General features: G+C 36.2%; 1 protein-coding gene across 1 annotated transcript; it reads right to left on the bottom strand.

Moving 5' to 3' along the window:
- Window positions 1-336: 336 nt before the first annotated feature.
- On the bottom strand, window positions 337-16,066 carry LOC113615967 (cilia- and flagella-associated protein 47-like; the record flags this gene model as incomplete). The annotated part of the gene is given in 8 exon segments (XM_027099060.1): window positions 337-491; window positions 1,443-1,567; window positions 3,577-3,737; window positions 4,090-4,318; window positions 6,495-6,633; window positions 12,133-12,248; window positions 15,908-16,032; window positions 16,034-16,066. Coding segments are annotated over 8 exon segments (1,083 nt in total), but the record flags the coding sequence as incomplete, so codon positions are not given.
- Between the last annotated feature and the right edge of the window lie 915 nt (window positions 16,067-16,981).

The following is a 16,981-nucleotide window of genomic DNA, read 5'->3' as shown; positions in this document are numbered from 1 at the left end:
AGCTGAGCAATAACATAAATATGAAGTTTAGGAGATACTAGAAAGAAGCTAGTACCTATGAATTGTGAGCTCTAATTAAGTGAAAGAACTGTTTTGCAGAGAAAGCAATGTAACTATAATCCCATAAACAGAGTTTATATTTCTTCACTCTTGGTCTTACTAGCCAATCCTAGACTCTAAGGAAAACCTAGCATCTGTATCTCTAGCCATTGAAAACTAGATTAACTTGCAAGCCTAGAATAAATGTTCTGTCTATGATCAGCAGACAGAGCTCCATATCACGAACCGCGGCATAAATAGTAACAGAGCAATCAATTTCTGCCCTAGGAACACAGTTCAACTCTGCTCAATGACATCACTTGTACCAACATGTAAATCTTCTAGACTCTTGACTTGCCATGGCTCATCTTTCTGGATTTCATCTGTCATCTGCCTATTATTTTTCTCTTTGATCTTTCTTGCTAAACTGAAGTCCAATTCCATTTTTCTCACTGCAACGCATCCAACGTTACCCAAAAATGTAAAAAGTGTCTTGCATCTTTACGTGTGGCCTGCAAAGCACATGCACTTATCAATATCCTATAGCAGGATATTACGCTCTATTTACTAGAGCTCTAGTAAATAGGGTGACTAGTAAATAAAGTGACTGTCTCTTTATATAGATTCTAACAGAGCAAAAGGTTTGGTAAAGATGAAATAGGTCATTTGTTCCCATATTAATCTCTAAGAGATAACCTAGGCTTACAAAGAAAAGAAGGCAGGGTTTTTTTTGTGTGTTTTCTTTTTTTATTCCCTTAACTCTACATCATCATGTTTATCTAATGTTATTTTAAAATAATAAAGTTGGGACTTCCCTGGTGGCGCAGTGGTTAAGAATCTGCCTGCCAATGCAGGGGACACAGGTTCGAGCCCTGGTCCAGGAAGATCCCATAAGTCGCAGAGCAACTAAGCCCATGCGTCACAACTACTGAGCCTGCACTCTAGAGCCTGCGAGCCACAACTATTGAGCCCATGTGCCACAGCTACTGAAGCCCCTGCACCTAGAGCCCATGCTCCACAACAAGAGAAGCCACCGCAATGAGAAGCCCGCGCACAGCAACGAAGAGTAGCCCCCGCTCGCTGCAACTAGAGAAAGCCCGTGTGCAGCAACACAGACCCAATGCAGCCAAAACTAAATAAATAAATAATTAAAAAAATAATAATAAAATAAAATAATAAAGTCATCTAAATTCTAACTTGGAAAATTATCATGTAAATGATGCTGAGGCTGACTTTTCTCAATGTGCCACAGAAGACATGTTAAGGTCTCTCAAATGTTTGCATTTTTATTGTAGTCCAGAATTATACATTTTTATTAAACTGCCTCTACAAATATTGCTGTCCAAACTTTTAAACAATTTAAACAGCTATACATTTGATGATAATGTTCATTTTGTACTTACTTTTGATGGTTTTATTGTTATCATCTCTCAAAAATCCATCTTTACTTCCTACAGACTCAAATCTCAAAAAGAGAGCATAGTCTTGCCTGTGTGAAGGATCATCCTTTTGACCATTAATGATTAGCCTGTAAAAAATCAAAGTCAGTTATTTCTAAAGCAAAGATGATAACTTTATTATCTCTCAAAAGGGAATTTCAACCCAATACTTAAATCTATGCAAACAGACGAAATTCAGGAATAAAAAGGTGACTGCGATCCATTTTCCAAAATTACTGCACAAGACATTGAGACTTGCCAAAAAGAAGACCATACTCATATTATGTGAAGATCCAAAAAATGACTTCATGATGTTATTTGTAAGATAAGAGGAATTTAAATATACTAAGTTGTCAAGGTCTTGCCTCCAATGCCACTTTCTATGTAAAGGATTTTCTTTCCAGGCAAACTTCATTGCTAGCTAAGGTCTCTGTTCAATTCTCTACAATAGTCCTTCTTACACCAGGGTGAAACTGCAAACCTCTCGTATGTACCTGTCTCCTCCCATGGACTAGGCACATATTGCTAGCCACATTCTTGTTAGAGGAGAACAAGTAATTTGGAGAATAAGATTTGGTAACAGCCAAACCTTGGCAGAGGAGAAAAGCAAAGGAAAGATGAGAAGAAGGGAAGTAGGACCAAAGACAGAGATGGGTTACATCACAGGCTTGTGCACTAGCAATCTTTACTTGCCTTACCTAGAGCTCAGCTTTTTAGCAGCGGATACTCAAACATACACACAAAAGGCTGATGTGAAATATTACATAGGAAACAAAATAGCATAGTGAGAACATCTTTAACTAAGACTACAAATCATATTTATTCCTGTGTGTTCATGCTAGACTCTCAAATAAAATGAACATGTTGCCATGAAAAGAATATTTAGAATTTCAAAGATTGTGTCTTAAACAGACTCTTACAGATTCACCAAAGAAGTTTCCTGCATGAAGAGATGATTAACAAGGCAATTATAGGTTGTACAAATAGAACAATTACTTGATTTACTACCCTCCTTAAATTAAACCACAACTCAATCTTCATCAGACAGTTGGTATCACCAAGTGACCCTGCTGCCACAGAGAGAAGTACATTAAACATTGCCTTCTTACAAACAAGGGTAAGCATACTGACAATTGGATCGGTTACTGTCACACACTGCAACCTCTCAAGTGTAGCTGAAATTGCTACTATATATTTAAAACAGCATTGCCAAATATATTTTCAAACTAAATAATCAAACCAAGTACAGGGAAAAATATACATTGGCAAAAGTCCTAAACGTCTGTATGAGTTTCAGCAAGCAAGTGTGGTTGATCCCAGCAGCTGCTATAGGCTTAATATTCCTGATACTCAGTAAGCATTTGGCCCTGGCAGGAGCACTGCATCCTCTTTGGAGGTATCTAGAACATACTGCATGCCCCTGGCCATCACCTGACTATTTCTGCAGGGACAACAAGGTCTTGGTTGAACAGACTGGTTTGCAGCCAAAATCCAAAGCAACCCAAAACTTGCATCACCTCATTTCCACAAGGTCTGGAGAGATTTTTAATTTAAAATGAAGTATTTAGAAACATTTTTAAATACTGGAAATAATATTAACCATGTTAGAAATATTTAGAACCATAATAAGAAAAACCCAATTTGTGCCTTCTGCCAAGTTTTTTTTTTAATTAAATTTATTTATTTTATTTATCTATTTTTGGCTGTGTTGGGTCTTCGCTGCTGTGCACGGGCTTTCTCTGGTTGCGGCGAGCAGGTGCTACTCTTCATTGTGGTGCGTGGGCTTCGCAATTGCGGTGGCCTCTCCTGTTGCACAGCACGGGCTCTAGGCACGCGGGCTTCAGCAGTTGTGGCACGCGGGCTCAGTAGTTGTGGCTCGCAGGCTCAGCAGCTGTGGCGGCCTCGCTGCTCCGTGGCATGTGGGATTTTCCCGGACCAGGGCTCTAACCCGTGTCCCCTGTATTGGCGGGCAGATTCTCAACCACTGCACCACCAGGGAAGCCCACCAAGTTTTACTATTAAAATCAATCTGATGAATGTATGGTTAATATACTTTCCATTAATAAGTAACATCATATTGGAATTAATTTTTGCTTACTTTGGGCTGAAACAAAATGTAATTAAAATCTTTTGATAAGGCTGTAACCTCCCTTCATTAGGAACATAGGAGATAAATGTGGTAATATCTATGTTCTTTATTTTCCTTAAGTAGGTTAGATTATTTAAAGCAACATCTGTTCTTTGTTGAATATTTGTACCCTGTAATATAAAATCAGAAATAAAAGAATATTCAGGCAAAACACAAAATAAAATATTTTGAGATTAAGTCATAAAATAATTATTGAAATTCCAGAGTCTAGATATAGAGAATATGTATGTTTTAACAGTAACATACATAAATTTGATCAAGGCACCTCATAAAATTAAAAGAACTATTGAAAAATGAATAAGAACAGATATAGATTACTATCAATGTCAGCTGAATTTACTGAACTTTTTTAGGTCACCCTTGGAGACACATGAAATGAAATCATATCTATCTTCATGTTAAAACATATTTAGAAAAATTAAACAGCTTGTTGGTTATTAGTAAGTTGCACTACTTACTTACCAATTCTTCTCCAACAGAATCATCTTGCATTATGGCTACCCAATTTATAGGTTCTGGGCTATTATTGTATAGAAGTGCATGTTCAATCTTTGACATTCCAAAGAAAACAGGACCAAAGCTTATGCCTTCCAACTTTTTATCATTACTCATGTTTAACAATTCAATAATCTGCTCAACAACATGAGCTTTGACATTCAAGAATATGTCTGGACGATCTCGCAAACTCACTCTACAAGATAATGAATTATACATACATATTTTAATTAGAATTCTATATATTTTATTTTTCTCCTAAATGTTTATATAAACAGAAATTTTATAAAATCACATAATAATTAAAATTCAAAGGACTAAGAGCAGTTCCTTTCACGTATGTGCCAGAGACTGTCATGTCCTTCTGTCTGTCTGAATCTGCAAAGTAGAATAGCATATGTGCAACCTAATTCATTGTCTCCAGGAAACAACAAAGATGGAAAACAACTGCATGAATTGACCCCAAAAATCACTTACTGATATTTGCATATCACCAATGATTTACATGGTCACCTGTAGTTCTAGAATTCTGAGATTCTTTTCTAACTCATCCCATTCCCCCAAGTCCAACAGCCAACTTCATCCCCATCCTAATAACCCAATTCCCTACAAAGTAAAGTATCTCAGCAAAACTCCACTTCTTTGCTGAAATGAATATCCTCCCTCATAAAACTTCACTTTCCAGACTAATTCGAATTCACTGTTGCAACTTCTCTCCATCCCGCATTTATCCCTCTCTGGCATAAATGAAATCCTTTTGAATCTCACCCTGTCAGATACCACAGATCACTGACCAATTCACAGCCATCACCAAAGTCATTAACTTTGTATCTCTGTGTATCTCTGTCACATTGGGCACGGTTGATACCATCTCTTTCCACATCTCCCCTCCCTTAGCTTTCTTGACACCATACTTTCATGGCTTTCCTTCTAACTTATTTAGACTCTGCCTTCTCATTCTTCTAAGACTTGGATATTTTGTAAATTCCATGAATAATGCTGTTTCTCTCCTACTTTTTTTATACTCTACCCTCCTCAAAGTTATCTTCAACATTTCATGCTTCATCTACAACTTATGAACTGACAACTCTCAAACCAATATACCTAGACCAAATTTTTTTCTGGGACTCAAGATAAGTAAATACAATAGGCTCCACAGGATTCTGCAAAGCAAATCAATTCCAGCATTCCAAAACAGAACTCAAGATCTTCTCTCACAGACCTGAACCTCCTCTTACCTTCCCTTTCTATAACCAGTCACTAAATGTAGTCAAATCTACCTCCATAACGTATCTCCAATCTGCACACTTCTCTCCCTCCATACTCCTAATTTGTACCTTAAATGAAGCCTTCATTATTTCTCTTCTGCTTTACTGTTAGAATTTCTAGTCAGGCTATCCACTCCACATCTGTACTCCTCGATTTTGTACACTGCTATCAACATGACCTTTCTAAAAAGCAAACTAATCAAGACACTCCCATCTTAAAACCTTCCTGAGATTCCACAGCCTTTACAATAGAACCTAAGCTCCTATCAGGGCTCACAACTGTTTCTCAAACATTTTTTTAATCGTGACCTTCAGTTAGAAATGCATTTTACATTACAATGCAGGACACATACACATACACACACACACACACACACACACACACAAAACAAATTTTACAAAACGCCACTTGCCCTTACCATGTGAGATGCATTCTGATGTTTTCTATTTCATTGTTTTAATACTGGTGGTGACCCATTATAGTGACTGCACATTCTGCTAATGAACTGAGACATATAGCATTAAAAAATGCTGTCCTATGAGGTCCTTAACTGGACCCTGCACCATTCTGTTTTTCTGGTCTCATCTCTCATCACTCCTCACCTCCATCTCTTTGCCTCAGATCTCTTGATGTGTAACACTGTCTATTAACCTGTAGGAATTCAAGTCTTCTACTTGCACTGCCTGAAATCACTCATTTAACCCACTCTCATCACCAATACCCACCTCCCCTGCACACAGACACACATACATACACACACACACTCAGCCCAAATCACACCACTGCTCTTTGCCTGGCTAATTTCTACTCAACCACAGGTGTTTGGTTCAACTATCACCTCCTTAGTGGAGCTCTTTCTTGATCCACTCCCTGACTCCAACAAAATCCAAACTAGGAGCTCCTGTTAGGTGTACCCATATGCCATTCTCTGGTTCTTCCCATTTTTCAGTCCCTAGTGCTTGGCAAATAGTAGATACTCAATAAATGAATGCTGACTGAAAGAAGAAGCTAACATACATTCAAATACAACAGGCATATATGAAAAGTGAAACAGGAAAGTATTAAGCACTACACTAGAATTAAGAACCATAGTATATACTCACTTTGCCACTTCATTTACAATTATGGGCCAGTCTGCACAGAAATCCACTTTAATAACCATTGATGACTTGGGCTGCACAATACCAATGGTTGGAAAAGTGACAATGGGTAACTGGCCCTGGTATTCTGTTTTAAACATACCTAAGGAGAACAAGAGCAGATGGTTTACATTTGGATCCTTATAATGTTAATGTTCACACTCTTAGTAGAGGACAGAGACACATTACAGAGTTTATGGTCTATTGTGGACCAAGAATCACAGCTTTGATTGTAAGTCCTGTCTCTAGGGTCATCCAATAAGTGTGAGCCTCGTGTTAGGACTCAACCCTCATCAATAGCTAAAATTTTCTATCTGCTTACTGTGTTCAGACACTTATGCTAAGAGCTGTGCATATGTTATTCTATTTAGTCCTCATAATGAAATCTATGATTCTGGCTCAATCATTACCTCTATTTTATAAATAAGGAAACAGACACTTAGAAAGGTTGAGTAACTTGTCCAAAAATACACAACTGTTATGATAGATTAGATCATCAACTCCAATTCTTTAACCTTCTCTGCATCCCCACTGTTACCCTCCCGTGGACTAAGTATGTTTTCCTACCCCTTGACGGGGCCTGATCACGTGATTTACTTTGGCAAATAGCATGGGAGTAGAAGTGACAACATGTCAGCTTCATCCCCAGATGTTCTCTTGCTCTTCTACCATGGAAAGTGTTTCTTTTAAGAAACTGCTGTCCCGTTGGCCTGTGCCTCAGCATTGGCGAATGTGAAGCAGAGCCACCCAGCTGACTCAGAGACATGCAGTGAGTAACAGATCAGCCCCAGCTGCCTCAGCTTGAAGCAGAGTCATGCAGCTTAGATTAGTCAAATTCCAGCTAATCTGCATAAAAATGAGAAACTAAAAAAATAATTATTTTTTTAAGATATAGAATTACGGAGTGGTTTGTTACATAGCAATAGTTGACTACTACAGCTAGTAACTAACTAATAGAGCTGGGATTTTCACTTGGATGTTTCTGACCACAGGGCTCACACTTCTAGCCACTACCACTACTCTATAAACGAATTAATGCAGTTCACATACGGAAAGGGTGAAAGAAATGGGTTTCTAGACTCAAATAGCATATGAGGAGGCCACAAAAATTTCTTGTTCTGAAAGCAGAAATGGTCCATAATTTATGGTAATGTTTGGTGCCTATCTTAGAGCATGCAGGTGAGATCAGATACTATCTCTTTTTCATCGTTGTGGTCCTGGCACCCCACATGGTGCCTAGCACCAAGCAGTGTTCAAAATGTCCAATAAATGGGAGGTAACCAGTCATGAGTTTCTTTGATATCATTATACAATATTAACACAAATGAGCATGCTGCCAACATAAACAACTTTGAAAATTCCTAATTTACCAGTTTTAAATCACATTTGATGACATTTTCCAAAATTATTCAGTTAACTTAGGAGAATGTAATATTAGCGTAATAAAAGTACTGAAAATATAAAAGATAATAAAACTTTAGGTTCAGAGATGACCAGATGAAAAAGGCAAACAGTAACAAAATTTGTTAATCCAATCATTTTTAGAGACTTGCTAATGACATAATATTTAAGGCTTATTTTTTTCTGTCATAATATAAAACAAAACTGTAAAATTATATCCATTATGAATAAATATTATTGACTCAATTCTCCAGGAAAAGAAAACTATATGAGTTCAGTTAAGTCTGAGTCAGTGAAATAGTTTCTATACTGTAACCACTTTTCTGTAGTTTGACAAAAGAGTTTTCTGTAGTTTGACAAAAGAGTTTTAAGTGAATGGTTCAAAAGCTTATTCAGGAACAACCCCTAACAAAAGAACATTGTTCAATCTTTTAAATATATTAAAACAGTGAGCTCACAAACATTACTGTGTCTTATGTAACTTTAATATCATTAGTAATAATGAAATATTTGACTGTTTTTTTAATTGCTCACAACAGGAGCAAGAACATCATCCTAGGAGAAGGGTGTCATTGAAGAATTTTTTGTCATCAAATTTTCATTTCTTTTCAGATGTGAAACTGGCTGATGTGTGGAGAATGAACTAGAAGGAGATAAGAGGTGACTCCAGACAAATAATTTAGGTTGATGTAATTATAAGGGAAGAGAAGATTATGGACTGTTGTAAAAAAGTGACAGTGAGACAGAGAAAAGTAGGATTACTCACACTATAAGGAAGTGAACAGACAGGATTTAATAGTTGACTGAGTAAGGGGGTAGAGGGTGAAAAGGAGGGAGGTGTCAAGGATTTGCCAAATTTCTGACTTGGCCATATACATGGTGGTGACATTCAATGAAAAACAGAAAAGGAGAAGTTTGGGGGAGACATTGAGGAGTTTAGTTTTAGACGTGTTAACTCTGAAAAACCTGAAGGAAATGCAAAGTCTTGTACAGACTTCAGTGAAGTAACAGGAATGGAAGTGATTGCCTAGGGAGAGCAGGGTGACTGAGGAAACATGAGGGTCTATGACAAATCCTAAGGAACACTCACTTCTAATGTACTGAAAAAAGGGACAGCAGTCCACAAAAGAGAATTAAGGAGGAGGGAGAAGAAGAATAATTCTAACATCAATAATGAATATTTACTGAACACTTAATATATGTCAGAGAGTGTGCTAAGCATTTTATTAATCATCACCACAATTATAGGAGGAAGGCGCTATGTTTATCTTTAATGTATAAGGGAGGCAATGAATGTTCGGGAAGTGTAAATTCCTTGTCTGGGGCCTCCCAGCCAGTTAATATTGTAACCAAGATTTGGGACCTGGAACACCTCGCTCCAGGTCAAATCAGTTAAATGAAGGCTTACTGAATGCCTGGTATATGCCTAACATTGTGTTATGCATGAAAAGTATGTTGAGATTTCATGACATCAGTTTCCATGAAAACAAAACAAAAAATGCATTGACAGTAAGTAGTGGGTGCTTCTCTGGGTAGTTAGACAGGATTCTGAGGACCACTCCTGGGTCTGGTCCAATTTAGCAAATTTTCTGGTTTACAGATGATGCCAGGCTTTTCTAGACAGTGATGTAGAGAGATGATGCTGATGATCAGGGGAAGGAGGACAGCAGACATTAAGAGCAAGAGAAAGGTCATATATTTGGGGCAAAATCACCCCCCAAAACCTAAAGGAGTCCTAAGGTAGCTGTTCAAACCCAGAAATGGTATGTAAAGATCACACTAGAGACTTTAAAGACTATTCTACATCATAACACAGTAGTAGAAAAAGTACCCAAAGATTCAAGAGGGGAAGAGGGAAATGTGTGCAATTCAAGGCATGCTAAAATAATGTTTTTTCAATCTTCAATGATAAAAACTGAGAAACAATAAAGACATAAAAGAGAACATGGAGTTCCCCAGCTCACAAAACACTAATATTAGAAACATCTTAAAGATTAAACCATGTCTTTTCAAGATGAAAAGACAAGCACTACTTTGTAAATTTAGGAAACGTTCTTATAAGGGGCAAGACAACAAAATGTATTCAACAACTTTCAGCTAAATCTAGGGATGGTTACTCCATAATAGACTATTAAAATAAAACATCATGAAGTTGTTACATAAACTTTGGCTTCTATAAAACTGAAGATAATAACCTTAGTGACACTACCAGAGAGAGAAAACAAAGCTATACAAATCATGAATCTGCTGAATGTGGCTTTTTAATGTCTTCTTAAGTACACATATACGTTTGTAAACTCTTGATCTTTGACTCTAAAACTATAAAATATTTGTCATATAAAATCCTTTTTGAAAATTTTATTAAAATCATCTTTGGTTGCTGAATCTATTTTCTGCCTAAGTGTTTTTCTTCATGAAAATGCATTATAATTCTCATGAATATTTATATATTGTGCTTGTGGGTAATGAGGACTTTATGACACTTTACGGGCACTTGCTACTGTGAATATAAAACATACTATCAATTTTGGTAAGGGTGGAAAAAATAATATCATTCAACTCCAAAAATGAGGGACAAAGTCAGCACTAAGAAAATGTGTTTCACTGATAACAATTTGTTTCAGTTAGTAAGGTAAGAGTAATTAACATTTCATAATACTCAATTATAATTTACCAATATAGTATTAACTACAAATACTATGCACACACAAAATATTAATACAATACTAAAAGTCAATGTGGATTACTTTTCCTAAAATGTAGGGACTCAGGTCCACACATATACTTTTATTAAGTAAAATAATATTAAATATTCAATTAAAATTATGTATTTTTTACTTATAGAGAGTTTTTATAAGTAATAAAACTGTACAATTTGGTGAGATTTTAGAATAAAGAGAGGATATGATCAAAACTTTAAAGGTTTTGGAATGGACAACAGTTAAGAGACATTTTGGAAAGTAAAAGAATACAAATAAAATTCTTTCAATTACATATCACTGCTCTATAACCAGACAATCTAAAGGACCATACAGCCTATAGTCAATCACCATAAGAGAGTTCATCCTTAACACTGGAGTCAGCCCACAAATGAGCCTAATATTCCACAGTCTGACAGGCATCAGAAATTCAGCCATTTAAAAACCAAAGCATGGAAAGTGAAATGAATAACATTCAGTGAGGAACAACTATCAGTTTTATTTGTTCATATCCCAGAAGAAATCAGTAAAGTGACAGACTGCCTTTGTCTTAATAATTCCCACTGCTCATTCAAGCAACCCCAAAGAACGTCCTCACTTACTGTAAAACGGGTTTGGATTTAAGACCTGTTTTATGTATCCAACAAGCAGTCTCAGAGAGAAATGCCCTCCCTGTCTGGAGCTAGTCCTCTTCTCAGCTTGGGGAAAATGTGAGTCTTATCATCCCAGATGCTGACCATCCAATCAAGTGAATGAAAGGGTAAGTGATTTTATGCCTACAGTATATCATCAATGAAGAGTGTGCATACACACATGCATGTGCACACACACAGACACAGGCACACTTATCCCTTTATGGAAACTCTTAGGTCACAGTAAGAATGTCTAGAAATAATCCAGTATGGAGAAGAGAGAAGCACTTTTCCTTTCAACAAAATGTTAGTAAGAGCCTTCTAGGGATCATCATGTGAATTCAAAGTTGAATATGATCGAGAAAAAGAACAAATATTTACTGAGTGCTTGTGATAAGTCAAGTACCATATTACAACCTTAAGTACATACATAATTAACCACAGTATATTTTATTAGCCAGTTTATAAATGAGGAATCTGAAGTTCAATGTCCTTAAAGATACTTGCCCCAGATCACACAGCTAGTAAGGCACTGTGTCCTGATTCTATCTCTGGAAAGCTCTAAGGACTATGTCACTTCCACGACACCACCTTGCCTTCTATCCTCAGGGAGATCATCAGTCATCTGAGAGTCAGGTTGTATTAATAAGAATCATAAGGATGTAGCTTCATCTTTCCTGATATTACCTATCAGTCTTTTACAGTCATCCTACTGAAGGACCTTCAGTTTTGAGCCTTTTCAAATAACATAATTCTTCTGGAGGGGTAGGGTGAATCAGAGAATCCATTAATTGCAGAAGGTATATATTTCAAACAGTACCAATTTTCTTCCAAAAGTCTAAGTTAATTTATATGACGGAAAGTATTTACCTGGTACTCTGCCATGATTAATGATATTAATCTCTTTACAATATACTTTACTATTGGCAACCAATGTCCCAAAATTAACTTCTGACTCAATTTCCAGTTGACAGGATAGAATCAACCTAGAAGAGGAGAAAAGAGGATGATATGATGAATTTTTTTTTCTTTTTTTTTTTATGGTATGCGGGCCTCTCACTGTTGTGGCCTCTCCCATTGCGGAGCACAGGCTCCGGACGCGCAGGCTCAGCGGCCATGGCTCACGGGCCCAGCCGCTCCGCGGCATGTGGGATCTTCCCAGACCGGGGCACGAACCCGTGTCCCCTGCATCGGCAGGCGGACTCTCAACCACTGCCCCACCAGGGAAGCCCCATATGATGAATTTTAACAACTATAACCTCATGGTCAAATCCACAGGGGGACATATATAGATATTTTTACCTTAACTCCTAAAAAGATATTTCAGTTTCCTTATAGGTCTGCTGGTGGCACATCTGTCAGTAAAACAAACTGTAAAATAAAGACACGAAAAAAAGATAATGAGACACATTTTAAATAAAGAAATCAGACTTTATGCATAAGTACATGGTATGCCTTCCCAAGTACTCACCTTGAGAGGTTACCCACACATCTCAATATTTTTGTAGCTCAAAATATATTTGGAACTCTGTTTTGGAATCTCCTACTAAGCCTATAATACGTTCTTTTGCCCCCCCGCGACCCCAAAAGGGTGCAAGTTATCTGAACAAAGTAAACTAGTTTGGATGGTCCAAATCTGATGAAATAAAAGGAGCTATGATACTATAAAATATCACTTGGGGACTAAAACAAGGCCTAAGAACAAAAGGATACAATTGATTTTCCATGTGTGTCGCCAATTTAAAGGACTCACTGTAGCGTATCTGTAGCATATGTTTTCATAAGCATTTAAAAAATCCATTCTAATCCTAAATATACATCTCATAATGATATATATATACATATATATTATATCTGGATAATAATTTATAGTTTATAAAGCACCATTAAGTATATTATCCTGTTTGATATTAACAAATTTCCTGAAAGGTAGGTAAATATTACGGCTCCTAGGTTACAGATGAAAAGCCAAAGACTTAAAAAGCTTAAATGATTTATCTAAGGAATTATCTGGATATAACGTTGGGGAACTTAAACTTGAATCCATTTTGTTAGACTTCAAGTACATTACCTTAGAAACCTAACAACGATAACAACAGCATCAGTAATAAATATAGTAATAACTAATCTTTATTGAGTCCTAAGATTATGTGCCAGACACATGAATTAAGTAATTTACTCCACTTAGGATACAACCTCCAAAGCATAAATGCATACATACATACAATCATATATACATACAAACACACTAAAATTCATAAATAAAAATACCTGAACAAAACATTTACAAATACTGCCTATACATTGGTGGTCTGGGCCTTCTTTCTGGGATCTGTGTTTATATGTGTTTGTGTATTACTGGATAGGTACAGACATTCCAGAGATCAGCCAGGAATGTCCTACTTATGCTGCATAGTCTAAGAAATACCCATGTTCTTCTCATAGAGATTGTAATTTTGTGACAGGAAAAGATCAATGACCTTGTACATCTCCTTACAATATATTTATATGTGTATACATAATTGCATTAATAGTTTACAGGATCTAAAAGAGGAACCAGTTACACAAACAATATAAGATGTGAAGCTGAACGTTTTTTCAAACTTTTTCTCTAGCTAGATGTGGAAAAGTATCTTAAGAAGAATTTCTTAAGAATCTTCACACATACACACACATATACATGTACATACATGCATACACACATATATGGTTTAACCTTAGCAGTAAGGGTGTGGTAAAATGGCAATATATAACAGTTTCTCTGGCTTTCCTACTGGTTTCTCTTCTCCTTGTATAAAAAACATTTTCTGGCCCCATATGCACCACAACACGTCAAGACAGTTGACCTCTGAGGACAATAAAGTATCTAGCCACCTATCAGAAGAAGTGCCTCTTGACTCCAAATGCCTTCTGCAAGATGAGTCACCAGTTGAACCCTGACTAAGGATCAGAGTTGAAGGAAGTTCTGGAGAGGGGAATGACCAACACACTCATGCCAAGTACCAGTGGTCTCCAAACTCGGGGATGTTCTGATAGCTAAATAAATACCTTCCAATGATGCAAAGGAGTAGCTTATTCCTTTCCTAACATGTGTCAGTTGTTTGATTCCTATGCAGAATGGGATGTTGTGAGAAAGCAGAACTTCTCAACAACACTGAGAACCCAAATAATTGCACATCTAAATTTAGTTTATGAAAATAAAAAAATGCAAGGGAAATTATAAAAAGACTTATATCTAATACCAATATTAATATTAAATATTAATATTCTAATATTAATTCTGCTGGTGCCGGATAAACAGAGACAAAAGAATAACACCTATGGAATCATATTTTGCTGGGGAAAAGAAGGATCATGCATGTATGTATGTGAAAAAAAACACAAAAATTTTAACAGCAGCTCTAACGGGTAATTTTATAATGAACAGAACTATACTTATTTCAATATAAAATGAAAAGCACAATGTCCTGGTCAAATAAATTATTTGTATTAAAAAAAATTATTTGTATTAAAGTTAATCTGCAAACCAGTTACTTAGTTCTGTATTATATTCATTATATCAGTCCATATTTTTCAGCCAATCTCAAAAAAACACCATTTTGATTTTTTGAAGCCAAACATCTGCATTATTTAAAATTCTGTGAAGTAAATATGACAATAATTTAAAATTAAATTAAAATGTGACTATGGGTTCACAATAATTCATTTAGGAATACATCCATCATAAAAACAGAAAGTAGAAGGGTGGTTACCAGAGGCTGGAGGGTAGGAGAATTGGAGAGATACTGTTTAAGGGTACAAACTGGGAACTAGTAGATAAATAAGTCCCAGAGAGCTAACATACAGCATAGTGATCATAGGCAACAAAAATGTATTATAAACTTCAAAGTTGCTAACAGACTAGATCTTAATTGTTCCCACCCCAGGAAAGAAATGATGACTATGTAATGTGATACTGCTGTTAGCCAACCCTATCGTAGTAATATATTGCAATATATAAATGTATCACATCAACATGTACACCTTCAACTTACACAATGTTATATGTCAATTGTATTTCAATTAAAAAAAATAACACAGGATGAGAAGGAACAATCATTGAAGAGGTGTAGTAGCAAGGAAATCAAGAGAATAAAGTGGCCCACAAAGGCAGTAATGGTTAATTGTGTCTAATGCTTCTGAGAAATGGAGTAAGATAAAGGCAAAGGAGGTACCAACAGACTGGCAATATGCAAGAGCTACTTCACTGGAAAGCTGGGGAAAACAGCCCCTCTGGAGTTTGCTGGAGTGAGAATGGAAAGTAAGATTGTAGAGACAGCAAAAACAGCACTCTTTAATAAATCTTGCTATCAAAAGGTACAGAAAATATGGTGGAAATAAAATAGGGTGCGAGTTCAAGGGGAAAAAAAGAAAACATGCAATTGTTGGACATTTTTTAATGATTTTAATAAAAAAATAATGGAAAACTAGTCTTCTATTTGTTTTGAACACTACAATTTGCTAAAAATTTGTTCTTTAAGTTCAGTTGTAAGGAAACTGTAGATACAAAAAGCCCTATTAGTCAAAGAAAATACAAAATATTACTATGACCCTTAATATTTGAAGAGTGCTCAAAATATTAGCATGAAATATGAAGAATACATACCCAATTAGAGGGATCTCTATTGTTTTATTTCCTATTGAAATAAGAAGTTGGTCAAAAGTGTCTTCATTCTTATCAGGATGATATTCCACCATAGCTGTCGTCTGAAGGCCAGAAGCAAGTGCTTTAATCCAGATTGGTCAAAATCAGTTTGAACTTCAGTGGGAGGAAAAAAAAATCAAATTATACATCTTAAGTCCTAATAAGAAAATAGTATGAGCAACTGTAGTTAGGAGTATACATTGTTTCAAGAGATATATCAAGACATAGGCAATATTCCTGCCCTAAAGGCAAAGACTTAATGACCATATCTATACCTATCAGATTCTAGATGCTTCAGATATGCTTTTAATGGTACACAAACTGAAACTGAAAATGCAGTCAGTCAAGAAATATGTAAATGCTTGTGGGCTCCTTTAGAAGTATGAGGTACTAGAATACAGAAAAAAAGGGAAGAGCAATCTAATGAAAATGTTACTCAGTCTAAATACATACACAATATAAACATGCACACATACATACAATCATAAATACATACATCATTTTATATACTTTCTGCATAAGGACTTGGACTTCATAACTTGGAGGAAATATAAAAAGGAATAGACCAATGAGGAAAAAGAACTTTTGTTCTTGAAAAACATTTGCTAGACTCCAGGAAAAATCTGAAGGGGGAAGAGAAGAACTGCTTTGTGTTGAGTACGTCTGGTAGGTAAAGCATTCGATGTCTATTAGCTCACTTAATACACTTCTACAGCCCTGTAAGGTTGATATTAAGGATCCCAGTGTAGAGATGAGAAACTGGGACCTGTAGGTGCAATTAATACCTAAGGTCACTGTGTCAGTGAGGACTCAAAACACACATCTGTCTGACTCTAAAACTAAGCTCTTTCCCCACAACTAGAAAGAATCTCCTGAGTATATAATCTCTTTAAAGAAGCAGACTATATACCCCTTGAAAATTAAATAATGTAAGCCAGGGACTAATCAAGTGTCATATGAGTGATGCAGACATAAGTATCATGAAAATCCATGAGAGAACATGATTACTGTGGGCTAAGAAGGAGTACACTCAAC

Source organism: Aethalodelphis obliquidens, unplaced genomic scaffold (genome assembly GCF_003676395.1).
Source record: "Aethalodelphis obliquidens isolate GAN/ISIS:26980383/991018 unplaced genomic scaffold, ASM367639v1 scaffold127, whole genome shotgun sequence".
Lineage (NCBI taxonomy): Eukaryota > Metazoa > Chordata > Mammalia > Artiodactyla > Delphinidae > Aethalodelphis > Aethalodelphis obliquidens.
Note: the sequence above shows the minus strand (reverse complement) of the source record. Positions and strands in the feature narration are given on the sequence as shown.